This window comes from Toxoplasma gondii, chromosome XII (assembly GCF_000006565.2).
Source record: "Toxoplasma gondii ME49 chromosome XII, whole genome shotgun sequence".
NCBI lineage: Eukaryota > Apicomplexa > Conoidasida > Eucoccidiorida > Sarcocystidae > Toxoplasma > Toxoplasma gondii.
The window spans coordinates 6341641-6354698 of NC_031480.1; the positions used below are offsets into that span (position 1 = coordinate 6341641).

General features: G+C 55.2%; 1 protein-coding gene across 1 annotated transcript; it reads left to right on the forward strand.

The window, feature by feature from the left end:
* Positions 1-1048: 1048 nt before the first annotated feature.
* Positions 1049-12775, forward strand: TGME49_278030 (hypothetical protein). The gene is made up of 5 exons (XM_002370465.2): positions 1049-6060; positions 6858-6925; positions 7372-7446; positions 8213-8612; positions 9279-12775. Exons 1-5 carry the CDS (start codon positions 2233-2235, stop codon positions 11565-11567), a joined length of 6660 nt encoding a protein of 2219 aa, XP_002370506.1. The 5' UTR covers positions 1049-2232; the 3' UTR covers positions 11568-12775.
* The last annotated feature ends 283 nt before the right edge of the window (positions 12776-13058 follow it).

Below are 13058 nucleotides of genomic sequence, written 5' to 3' on the forward strand. Positions count from 1 at the left end.
AGCAACTGAGACGCGAAACAATTCATACGGCCAAAGACACTCCGTGGCCATCAAACCTGAGGAACAAGAAGCGACTTTGTCTCACGATCCGTATAATGCATTAACAACTGCACACACCACAAGGCGCACCGCCATACACTGTCTCCCGCGGCTCGTTCGTTCGTTGCTTCTACATCATTTTGTCGGTTCCCTCGGATGTACGACCTAGCAGCGTTGTCATAGAACAGAAGCAATACAGATTCAGTTGCTTGCGCACTTGATGTGGTAGCCTGTCTTCCTGTTGAACTTGAGATCAGAGGACGTGTGCCGGATCTCCATCTAGAAAGACGCAAGGAGGCTTTGCAGAGAAAGTAAACTGCGACAGGGAGGAAGCAGTGCCTTGTGAGACGTCAGCGACAAGACTGAATGTCGTGTCCAGAATCGAATCCTTGCTTCTTCTTGATCGTGTCTGCATGCGTTGCACTAGTCTCGAAGTGACACAAGAGACGGTGTGCGAAGACCGCGACATAACAAGAGCGAGACATACAAACCACCGCGGCTTGGTGAATCTGCACCGTCTCTCGGCTCGCTTGCCCTGCTGCTGCTTCAACGCATCCCCAGTGTTGTTCCACTCGTCTGTCTCTATCCGGCTAGCGCACACTAAGTCTCTTCACTACCTTTGCTGCTTTGACCGAATTCCCTAGCCTAATAGACTTCAGACGAAACACGGCAAGCCACCCTACACAGAATGTGATCTGGAGACGCGACTCTGGCGAGAAGTGAGGCGGCCTAAAATCCGAAGGTGTTTCGTTTGCTGGCCTCGTCGAGTCTTTACCCGTTCTCCGGTTTGCAAATTTATAACTCGTTTAGAGGCTGCGATTTTCCTTCTGTGAAATCCCCGTACTCTCTCTCTCGTCGTGCCACCACCCCCCCTCGCGGTCTTCTCTCCGCGTTTTCGGTAAGGCCCTCTCCGTCTCACTCGCTGCGCTGGCATTGCTGGCACGGCGGCGCGCCAATCAGCCTCGTAGAAAAGCCGCGTAGTTGCGGAGCTCTCACTCCTTCAAATGGTTCCACCAAGAGCGACGGGGAGAGCCGTGGCATTCTGTTGAGAGCTCGTTTTTTCGCCTGTCGCGCCAGTGTTCGTTTCCGTCTGGAGTGTGTCATTTCGAGAGCCGGCGGCAGCCGATCCGCAGATCTTCTTCCCCCGTTGACGCGTCCGTGCCGGTCTGCGCTCGCGGTCTCCTTCTGCGTTGTTTTGCTTGTTTGCTTGAGGGGACGGACGGCGCCCAGAATCGACAGTCGAGAGCAAATCGCGCGAAACGGATTAGCGTGGAACTCGGAGTGATGCTGGGGTTTTAGCCTCAGAAACTCAGCCGGGACAAAGCTCGACAGGATTTATGCCATGCGTGCCCTTTTCCGCGACGAGAGAGGGGTGGGGTTTTCCATGCAAGGAACGTGCACAACGGGCGCTCGACGAACGTACGGTTTCACACTCGTTTCGGGAAACCCTGCTTTTCCCACTTTCTCGATTTTCGTTGGCCACCCGGAAAAACGGACATCGCGTGCGAGAGTCTCGCCTCGGTAGCCCGCTTTTTTTCATAGCGGTTCGCGTGTCGAGCTGCGGGCGTCAACTCAACTGACTCGGTCGATATTAACCTGCAACTGCGCGCGTACCGTCGATTTTCTTCCGGTAGACACTGGGGAATTCCAATTCGCCTTCGTTTCGAGCCGCACACCCAATCAGCACAGCCGTTCTCTGGTGTGCTTTTTCCCGTGTGCCGCGGCGGATTTCGAATCCTGGCGCCTTATGATATCAGATGGGCGTCGCGATTTTCTCCGAGAAAAATGGCGTGTCTACTCACCGTTCGACGCGGTGATCTCGTCGACTTCTCCGGTATATGTTTGAGCAGCGGCAAGTCCCTTCCACGTCCTATTCCACGCCTGACAGAGTGTAACGGTGTGTGTGCCAGCTAAGTCCCGCTCACAGGGTGCCAAAGAGTTCGCACGTGTCTGTACACCGCGAAACCCGACGGCAGTCGAGGACGTTCCCCGTGTGCCAACCTCAGTTCTGTTCCAGCTGCGCGCGCTCTTGCGCCTGGTGGAGCAACATTCTTTTTTTGTTGACTTTTCCTTCAACTGCCCTCACCGTTCGCGCCTCGACTGCGGAGCCGCAGTACCTGACAGGCGCGAGTGCACGCTGACGCAAACGACGAAATCTGTTGGTGCCAGTCGGCGGGAATCGTGCACACGCCGATGCAGGCTCAAACCCACTGTCCGGCGTCTTCGCCGCAAAATCGAGCGGCGGGAAACGATGGGGTTTCGCGCCGGTCGCGCGTCGCGCTGCCACTGCTGCAGGCGCCTAATTTCCAGTTTTCTTCGTCGTCGCCGCCAGCCCCTCAAGTCACCGCCACCTCCGTTGGCTCCTCGAAGTCCCGCAGGACGAAAATCACCTCGCCGCGTCCGCCCACTTTGCTGTCTCACCACCGGGGGCATCGCGGCGGGCTCAAGTCGCGGAGCTGCCGCGAGGAAATTGCTCGGTGGGAGAAGCGCACCGGCGACGGCGTGCGACGGTTTCTGAACCTCCGAGACCGAGGCAGAGGAGACGAGGGAGGTGTCCTCCATGGCGGCGATCGCGGACCAGGCGATCTGCGGGCGCTCCACAGTTCTGGGCGGCGTGGTGGCTCGGCCCAGCGAAGAAACGCAAGTTGTCCGTGTCTGGTTCCGTCTCTCTGGGCGCTCGACTCCCGCCGGCCCTCGCCTCTGACGCTTCCGCAACCACCGCCACCAGCGTTGGTGCCGGCTCCGAAACTGACCAGCTCGCGGTTCTTCCCCGACACCGCGGGCCGGTTCTCTCCTGCGCTGCGGAGTCCGAGTCGGACGCGGCTGAACAGGCACAAGTACCGGGAAAAGACGCCTGCAGTCGAGAGCGCTATCTGCTACACGCTGTCGGACTACCTCTCGCGTTTCTTCTCCGTGGCAAGGAAGCCAAACTTCTCGCTGCTCTCGATTCTTCTGGAGCCGCTGTCAGACGTCCTGCTCAAGTGGACAATGACTCCAGCCGGAGATATGCAGCGGTGTCGGTTCCCCGAGGTGCTGCGGGTGTATCGGCACCGCGCGCTTCTCTTCGTGCTTCTCGCCCTGGTCGCGGGATTCTTCCATGCCTCCTGGAAAGCTGCTGCCGTCTGTCTCACCTTCAGCCTCTTTTGGGTCTTCGGTGTCGGCGCGGCGATGTGCTGCTCGAAGAGCCTCAAGTGGATCTCAAATTTGCTAACTGGCTTCTTCGGCGTTCTCCTGGTGTCTACGCACCCGCTCCTGGTGCCGATCCGGGAGTCGCTTCCTTTCCCCGAGTCCGTGCACATCTTTGTTTCCTCCGGGCTTCTTCTCGTTCTGCCGCAAACTGATCAGTGGGTGCTGCCGACGCACACGCGTCTCCTCTGTCACCTCGCCTCGACTCTTGTGTACGTCTTCTTCTCCGTCGCTTCCTCACCGTCTCCCGCCTCTCCGCCTTCAGTCTTCCCGTCGTTCCTCGCGCCCTTGGTCGACTCGACCGTCTTCCCCTTCTCCCTGTTTGCGACCTCCGCCTCCCTGTTCTCTCCGGTCGTCCTCGGCGCGGTGTTCTGGTGGAGCTTCCACCTGCTTTTCTTTTGCGCCGACGTGTTTCTCTCCGAGCTCTTCGCCCTGGCATGCATGCAGGAAGCCGAGGAGGCGTCGAATTTCATGCTGGAGCAACTGTTCAAGTGCTGGTCCCCTGGAGGCATCAACGTCGTCGCCTTGACCGACAGACACAGACAGTGCACGTGGATTTCTCGTGACGCGAGTCGTGTCTTTCAGCGAACGTTTCTCACCAAAGACACGTTGACTCAGCAGGGCGAGGACCCTCATCGCCCGATAGAGAGCAGGTTGGAGAATGGGGGCGGCGACGCCTCCATGGTCTCGCGTGACTGCTCGCCCTTCCCTTCCTACTCGTCTGTAGAGAGCACTCCACACGCAAGTGTCTTCTCCGATGTCTCGCCTTCCTTCAGGATGACGACGACGATCGCCGGCGCGCCTCGCCAAGGCACAGGGTCGCCGAGAAGCGTCGAGGAGTCAGAAGCCCCGACCGTGGGAGACACCGCGAGTGCTAAGCGAGACAGTCCTTCGTCGGTCGGGGAAGGCAAGGCGTCGTGGACGGGGCTTTCGCCTTCCTCGCTCTTTTCATTCGGTGCGTGCACCGAGGCCCTGCGAGGCGCGCGGAGGCTTTTGTTTCGTTCGCAGGAGGCCTTGATGTCCCGTGGCTTCTTCAAGCCGCTCTCTCGGGGGGTTGCGCGGCAAGAGAAACGCGAAAAGTCGCTCTCGGCTCTCGCCCGCCCTGAGGAGAAGGAAGACGCGGCGTTAATCGGCCTGCCTCTCGACTCATGGGTCCACCCGGAGGATCGCGCGGTGTTTGCGCGAGCGTTCCAGAGAGCAGACAAGCTCTTTGAGGAGGAGAACGAGGCGCCGTCTGCGGAGGCGTCGCCTGCGGGGTCTCGTCGACGCCTGACGTTCGAGTGTTCGAATAGGATGGCACGAGGACGCGACGACTTCGGGGACGCCCAAGATGACGACGGTCGATGCATCGTTCGAGTCCTCTGTCCTCAGGCTCGAGAAGCAGCACATCTGCCAGAAAGGCCTGTGCGTGAAGCCTCCGGGGGACACGGTTGCGCGTTTGATGAGGCGTCTGCCTTCTCTCCGTGCTTTGTCTCGGACGCGGTGTCACCCTCTTCTTCGTCTCCTTCTTCCTCATCCAGAGCGTCACAAGTCGTCTCGTCGCTCTGCAAAGACGAAGAGCTCCGCTGTTTGTCAGACTCCGATTACACCTACTACGAGGTCCTTGTCACGCCTTGTCGTTACCCTTGGTCCTCTAGCCGCATTCGCCTCACCAGATACAACGTGTCTTTCTACAACATCGACGAACGAGTGCGGCTGCAGAAGCAACTCGAATCTCTCGTCCTCGCCATGTCGGAGACCCTGGGGATCGCGGCCTGGGCGTTCGACACCCACGCTATACATACAGCTGAGAAACGCACGCAGCAGCGCGAACGCGCGATTTCGAAACGTACTGGCGGAGAACTGGGCTGTTACGGGGACTTCGCAGGCGAGAGAGAAGGCGTCGACAGGTTTGGGGTGTCTCTTCGATCTGCGAAGAACGCGACAAGTTCCCAAGGAAAGGGCGTCGCAGGAACTCCCGGTGCGTCGCCGCCTAACATCCAGGGCGCGTCTTTCGAGGAACGAAGCGGGCAGCGTTCGAGGACTGGGGTGACTGGCACTCGCGGGAAAACCGCCGAAGGCCGAGGATTGTTTTTGGCTGCTCCTTCGTTCCTGCATTCAAAGCCCGAGTCTTCTTGTCCCGAGACGCCGTGTCAGTTGCCGTCGGTGAGTCGCCCATCCGGAGGAATCACCCCTTACCTCTCCTCGTCTTCGTCGTTCTGCTCTGCCGCCTCTCCGTCGCGAGCAGGCGCGCCATGTATCCCCGGATACGGATCGCCCAGCCGCTACTCGTACATCTTCACGGAACAGGCTTACAAAAAGATGACGGGACGCGAGATCCGATCTGGGGAGCAGACGCGACTCTTCCACGCAGACTCTGCGCTTTGGGCGCGACACCGATCCCGGCAGCAGCGTGAAATGGAGACAACTGGGCGCCTCAGTCGAAACGGTCTGTCGCCACTCTTCGAGGGTTCCACGGTCGAGGAGGAACGGACGAGTGACCAGGCGCAGAGAGCACGCGGCGACTCCAGAGGAGACCGACAGCCGAGAGACGAAGAACGCCGGACGCTGGGCGTTGGATGGACCGAAGCCACAGGACGAAAACGAAGCGGAGACGAGTCAGAGAGAGAGGCAGAAGAAGAGAGAGTGGACGAAGAGCAGCGAGCGGATGAAGAGGAAATAAAGGAAGAAGATGAAGCAGATGAGGAGAGGGAGAGAAGAAGGAGAGAGGAAGAGGACGGGGTGGGAGAGAAAGAAGAGAGACTCCACGATGACGACTATGAAGCCGCGCTTCGAGGCACTTGGCTCCAGTACTTCATGGAACCTGGACGGGATCAGCTGGTGGAGGCGCTCAGGGTGAGAAAAACGCGAGTGTGGTGGAGACGCGCAGGCGAGAAAGCAGTGAACAAGGTGAAAAATGAGGGAAGAAGCGGAAGGCGAATAGAGTTTGAGAGACGCACGTGACGCAGATGTATTGCGGTGCAAGCAGCTTCGGTTTTAGCGGGAGGCGGTGTGCGTCTGCGTTTGAACGAAGCACAGCGAGGTGGGGAGCAACTGGAAAAGATGCGGGAAGGAGAGCGGCGAGGCAGGGAAGGAAGAGGAAGAGTGCATCCGTGAGGATGGAGGACGGAAGAGTTAAAAAGAGGAGATGGAAGTGAAGATACGGAAATGTGGAGATGTGGAGGGTGGCGGGCAGGAGGGAAGGAGCAGTCCCGAGGCAGAAAAAGACGAGTGGGAAGGTGAAGCAAAACACGAGGGAAGAGAGTGTAGAAACGAGCCATGAGAATAGAGATGCTGCCGAGAGACAGACGCAGTACATATGTCCATGCATTAGATCAGTATGCTGACTTCCGTCTCGATAAGCTGCAGCTTTGCTCAGACACAGAAATAAGAGAGACAGGACGAGAAGATGTAGGTGCCTAAGCCGATAATGATGTGGAGGATAGGTAGAGAGAGAAAAGCGAGGAGAAGGACGAGGGAGATCAGCGAGGAAGATCAGAGAGCGATTCATCACAGTTTCAATACTGAGGCGAAGAGAGGGGGAAGGTAAACTGCAAAGACTGGGAGGGGGAGTGCCAGCGGTGTTTATTATTTTGGGGAAATGACAGCCTTCATGAAAGTGGATGACATTCGTTTCTGGATTCGGTTTTCAGAAACTCTTCGACGAGAGAAGACCCTTCAAGTTGGAGCTTCCCTATGAACGTGCAGACGGACAGGTTCGGTACGTATTTTCCTCTTCTTCACGTCGTCTTTTTCATCGCTTTTTCTCTTTCCCACCCTGGTCTTCCCCGTGCTGATCCTCTGAGTTTTGCGTCGCCCTACCTGCTTCTCTTCTGCTCTTGTCCTCTATGCCATATGCTCTCGTCTTCGTTTTTGTCTGCTTCTGTTCTTCTCTCATTTGCTCTTTTCTCCCCCTGTCATCTTCGCTTCTTGTCTTCTCCTCTGCTCTTCGTCTGCTGCTTTTTTCGTCTGGTCAATCTTCTTTCTTCTTCTCTTCTTCTCGTCGTACCTTCTTCTTTCATGGTGTACGGATGCTCCATCACTTTCTGTCATGTGTGTCGGGATTGTTCGGCCAGATGCTCTGGGCGTCTGCAGTTTCTTTTCGTGTGAATCCGTGACTTATTTGCCTGTCTGACTTGTCCACTCGCCTTTCTTGTCACCCTTCAGATGGTTCAAGGTTGCAGGCTACGCGTCTTCGAGCGATTCTTCCCTCTTCTGGGGTTTGATTCAAGACGCAACAACGTAAGAGAGAAAGTCAAGGTGCCTCCCGTTTCAGTCGGTGTTTGTGGTCGCTTCGGTCTACTTTAGAGTGAATAACCAGACACAAGAATCCATGAGGAACGGTTTACGACCATACCGTTTTACTCGATGGCCGACTGTTGTGGTGCAAGTACACTCGAACAAGCAAGAGAGGCTGGAGCCAGCAGATGCAGCCCCGACGTGCTTTCGCCATTTGTTTTGAGACAGCAGCAGCCATTGAAAAGGTCTCCAGTTTGCTACTTCACTCAGGCCCTAGGCTGTATGTACACTGTGTGTACACGAGACGCTGGAATCAGTTGTTGGAAGGTGGCTATCTGCGTCCGAAGGCTTCGAGGCGCGTTTTCGACGGTGTTTTGCCTGTGTCTCATTTTTGATCAGTTTCGCTTCTGAAACAGTTAAACGTGCATTATATACCTTTCTGCGAACTGTTCTGTATGTCCCCGCATAGTTTGGTTAGTGTCTGCGGTTCCTCACCGATTCTCAGGTTTGTGTGTTTCTACTTCCCTCTCTCCTACTATCTCTTTGTTCTTTCCCCTTTCCCTTTGAGTCCGCTGCACCCCCGTCTTGTCCTTTTTCTTGTTATCCCTCATCTCTAGAAGGTATGTTTTTGCATGCACCGTCCCTGAGCTCGTGTCCTTCATGTCTCGTCTTTTATACGTTTCTTCTCGACGCGTGGATCACGTCTTTCTCGAGCCTTTTCCCCACTGTCTCTTTTTTTGCGTACCGGACTGCGTTCCCCGCCTCTCAGAGACCGAACTCAACTCAATGAGCAGGAGCGGAGACGCGCGCTGCTCACGCTTCTGACGGAGTGCCAGTTCGATGGATGGGGGGTCGTTGACATCCGTGAACTTGGGCAAATCGTGGAGGCGTCGCCGTCTCTGAATTCTCTCCTCAATCGCGAGGTGAAAGGACTGCACTACTCCATCGTCATTCCTCCTGCTGTAGTGCCTCAACTCGAGGCTGACGGCTTCTGCATCGACCACGCCGTGGTGCTCTTTGGCGGCGCATGCATCCACGAAAAAGCGTCGAGAGACAGCCAGGCGAGAGACCCCACAGACCGACAGCCCAGCGGAAACCCAGCAGGCCCCCGGGACAACGGAGACAGAGAGAGACACGCCTGTCAAGGAGCTTGTCCGTGTGTCCAGCAGGTCTGAAAACACGCGAAAGGAAGAGAAGAAAGAGATGGAGGAAGGAGGAAAGGATGCGGGGAAGAAAACGAGAAAACGAGGTCGAGAAAGGAACGAGAGAACGAAAGGAACGAACTGAGGGAGAGCGAGAGAGATGGGGTTTGGATCAAGTGATGCAGACTCTGGAGAAAAAAAGAAAACAGGAGGGAGGAAGAGTCCAGAGACACGCAGTTCGGTAAAGAGGACGAAGTATCCAATTGCGTTTCGCCTTTTCAACCTGGTTTCGCCGAGACTCTCAGGTCTTCGCCGTTCCCATATTATGCAGCCGTCTGTGTATATATAGATACTCATATATTCTTCCGTGTCTTTGAACAGATACTGGTCGTTCTGTTTGCCTCCATACGGTAGAAGCAGACAAAAAATCATCTGTCTAGACTTTCACTTCCCAGATCCCAAATTTTTATGCATGCCTCGCAATCAGACCACTTATGTAACCATATATATATATATATATATATATATATATATATATATAGATAGATAGATAGATAGATAGATAGATATAGATATAGATAAAGATATAGATATGAATAGATTAGCATACATATATCTACGTGTAGATGCGCACAGACGTATGGATATCTGTATCATGTGTTGAATGTATGATTTGTGTGTGTTTTCTGTCAGCTGAACAAGAGCAAAGTGATGGCGTTGACGGCAGTGGCAGATCCGTCGGATCCGAGCATCGCGGTGTTCGGTCTGCGGGATTTGCATGTGACTTTTCAGGAGGCAGTGGCGAACCGAGCAGTGCAGCCTCCTGTCGTGTGGCCGCCCTCAAGTTCGCAGCTGCCCCCTGGCGCGTCTCTCCCCTCCTCGCCTCCCGAGTCCGTCTGGCGTCACTCGTCGCCTGAGTCGCTCTATCCTGCCCTCACTCTCGACGCTCGAGAGCGAGACAGCGAACAAGGAGCGGAAGCGCGGGAAGCGCGAAGAGCAAAAAACGAGAACAGAGAAGACCGAGAACAGGACGCGCAACGAGCGAGAGAAGGCGGGAGGCGGGAGGACCGTGATCAAGTGCAGACTGAACAAGGAAAAGGCAGGGACAGGGAGAACCTTGGTCACGCGAAGAAAGAAGCGACAAACCGAGTGGGTCTGGGTCGAGAAGAAATCAGTGAAGAGAAGACAGGTCTCATGACAAGCGAGATACTTGAGTTGACGAAGAAGTTGGAGCAGGAACGCGACACTCGTCGAGCTGAGAGCGCGTCTGCTCGGGAGCGGGTCGAGGCTCGAACATGTTCTTTTTCGTCGGCAGACGAAGGGGAAGACGCGCAAATAGTCGAGCGAGGAACCGATGAGAAGGAACCAGAGAACTGCCTCCAAATCGACGCAAAGATGCGCCCAAAGGATGTCTCCCTTTCAGCTGTATGTCCAGGCTCCGAGGGCCGTGGTACAGCCGAAGAAGGTGACCATGCCGAGGCATTGTTCACCCGGCGCGACAAGGCGCCAGTCCCCGATCCGACGCAAGGAAAGAAAGAGTTCTCTTTCCACGACAACGACGCGAGTGTGCCCTCGTCCTATACGCGCTCGTCGCCGTCGAGCGCAACCAAGAAGAATGCAGAACCGGATGAGCTGCGCGAACTGAATCGTCGCTCGTCTTCTCCCTCTTCTTCTCTCCAGTACCTCGCCTCGCTGTCGTCGGCTGCGGAGGTCGTATCCTCTCCGATGTTGACGCGCACCGCGGCTCTGCGGCGAATCTCCTCTCTCTCGTTCTCTGCCAGCTCCTCCTTCTCCTCCTGCTCTCCGGAGAAGCAGAGCGCGCGAACACTGAGAAGCCGGGGAGGCGCGTTGTCCTGCGTGGAGGCGTCGCGACGCGTCTGCCTCTCTGCGTCCGTCGATGGAAGACGAGAAGACGGTGGAGCGAAACCAGGCCCAGAGTCGCAGAGAGGCGCGTCTCGCACGCGCGACAGAGACAGCCTCTCCGTCTTCTCTCTCCCGCCTCTCGCCTTTTGCCGCAGAGACGCCGCGTCGCTCTTGCTGGGTGTCCATGTCTCCAGATGTTCCACTCCTGCAGAGGCCGAGCCGCGAGCCACAAAGGAGAGGGGAGACTTGACGGAGACAGGCCGCCTTCGTGGAGACGCAGAAAGCTCGCGAGGTGGGGACGCTTGCGGGAATTCGCGAGGAGGGAGGCAGCAGCAGAGGTCGTCGGGAGAAGAGAAGACGAGCTCGATTAAGGACGAGACGGGGGGGAGAGAAAATGTTCAGGAGAGGAGACGCATCGGAGGCGGAGACCCAGTAGAAACCGAAACGCTTGAGGGACTTCACGCGCTCGCGGCTGCTCTGGAAGAGGATTCGGCTTTCCAGTCTCAACGGGTCAGGTGCACAGGCGCCCTGGAAGTGGGGAGCGAAGACATGGGACGAATGTCTCGGGTGTATGGACAGCGCTGTGCCGATCCCAGTGACAGGAGGAAAGCACAAGACTGTTTTTTTCCACAGGAAACAGTACGCATGCAGGAGCCACGCTGTTCTTCTGGGAAGCCGACTGTTTCACGGGGAGGTGCCGACGCATGTGAGGCGCTTGTTGCGACTTTCGCCAGTCCGAAGGAGAAGCAGAATCCGTTTCTCTCCCCTTCAGACGCGGCGGGAGGCGACAGCCGTTTCGATCTGCGACCCACTCTCTCTGCTGGTTGCAATTCAGAGAAGCCTGCGCCCCGACCTCGGGGTACTCCCCAGGTGTACAGCCACCGAAAACGCACGTCGGGAGGAGGCGACGCTGAGCTGTCGCGCGAGAAAAGCCAAGGCCTCGAGGCGGCTGTGCCTGAGAATGCAGGAGAAACAAACGAAGAGTCGCGAGGCTTCTCACCACCTGTCAAGCGACTTTTGGTCGAGAGGAGGCAGTACCACAAACTTGTACATCCTGCTGCATGCGGGAGCGCGGACGGTATGGACACAGGCTCCTCGCCTCCAGAGAGTCTTTTGTAGAAAAGACAAATGGCTTTTCAAGGTGTTTGCACAACGCGGCTCTTCCGGACGCAAAGCCGTTCCACACAGTCGACTTCTGCCCCGGACAGAAACCGATTTTCATCGCACAAAGGGCAACAGAACGTTTGCAAGGATGTCGGCTGCCACTGTGAACACACTGAAAACGTCGCAATGGTGCACATATGTATATCTGGACATATGTTTATATGTGAGTCTGTGTAAATGCATATCCATATATATATATATATATATATATATATATATATATATCTGAATATGATATCAGTGTGTTTGTATAGCTCCACTCCATATATGTATATATATATATATATATATATACATGTATATTTATATGTATATTTATCTGTATATATGCCTATATTTGTATATGCATGTATATGTGTGTACATGCGTTGGTGTGTGTAAGTGGTTTCGTGGGAAAGTGTGTGTGATTTGTATGTGGCTTTCTGGAAAGACGTGGGGGATTTGCTTGTGTGTGTCCAGCATGCGCGGACTGTAGCTTGAGGCGTTTTTAAAAAAGTTTTCGCGGATTTTTTTGCCTCAGAAAAAGGCTTTCTCTGCCTTATTGCTCTCTCTGTCGCAGGAGAAGCGTCTGTCCTTTCTCCCTTCGTATTGCCGGTTCCATTCGTGTCTCTTTCGCTGTCGGCGTCTTTTCGGGGGGTTTCTGTCCTCTCATCTTTTCTCTCCTCGTCTTTCTTGGGTCCTCCTGTTTCCTCTGCTTTCTTTCCCCTGCATATTCTGTCTCCTGTCCTCTTCCTTCGTGTTTTCTTTGGAAGAGGCAAACGCTGTTTTCAGTCGTGCGATGCCGCCGACAGAGCAAAGGGAACGGGGAAAAATGCGACTTTTTCTCGACTTCTCTTGTGGCGTCCCAGAGATCTGTCCTACGGAGAGCGAGCGTTTTGTCATGGAAAGGTCTTTACATTTTTGAGACTAAAGGGAGAGGTTTTGTCGCTCCTGTCTGGGAGTAATCTCTCATTCGATCAATTCTGTATACTGTTTTTTCAGGAAACTGTCTCGCTTCGTTCGTTTGGAAACAGTCTCGGTTCTGCATTTTCTTCTGTGTCATGGGGTAGGCGAGTGCTGCTCTTGCAGGAAAGCCTTCTCGTGTGTATTGCCTCCATGCAGCAAATCGTTTTTCAAGACCAAGAAAAACATCAATTTCCTCTTTCAATTGTGTCCAGTGCCCGAACGGTGGCTCTGCGCACGACTACATGTTTGTCGACGGTGTCTTTAGAAATCCACGTCTGCCTCCCCACAGAAACTTCGAGAATCACCGGACTTTCTTCAGACTCACGGAGGAGCCTTGTTTCTGTCTCCACAGAAGAAACGAGAGAAAGGAGAAGAAACGAGAGAAAGGAGAAGAAACGAGAGAAAGAAGAGACAAAAGCCTCATTTTAAAAAACCTTTCAAAAAGCGGGAGCTGCTCGTCGCCAGCGAAAGTCCTCTCGTCGACTTGGTCTGGGTGACTGG

Excerpts from the sequence above, each read along its gene's own strand:
- TGME49_278030 (XM_002370465.2), top strand. The coding sequence starts at position 2,233 with ATGCAGGCTCAAACCCACTGTCCGGCGTCTTCGCCGCAAAATCGAGCG. Across the intron at positions 6,926-7,371 it reads CGTGCAGACGGACAGGTTCG|ATGGTTCAAGGTTGCAGGCT; the intron begins GTACGTATTTTC and ends GTCACCCTTCAG. Across the intron at positions 7,447-8,212 it reads TTGATTCAAGACGCAACAAC|AGACCGAACTCAACTCAATG; the intron begins GTAAGAGAGAAA and ends CCCGCCTCTCAG.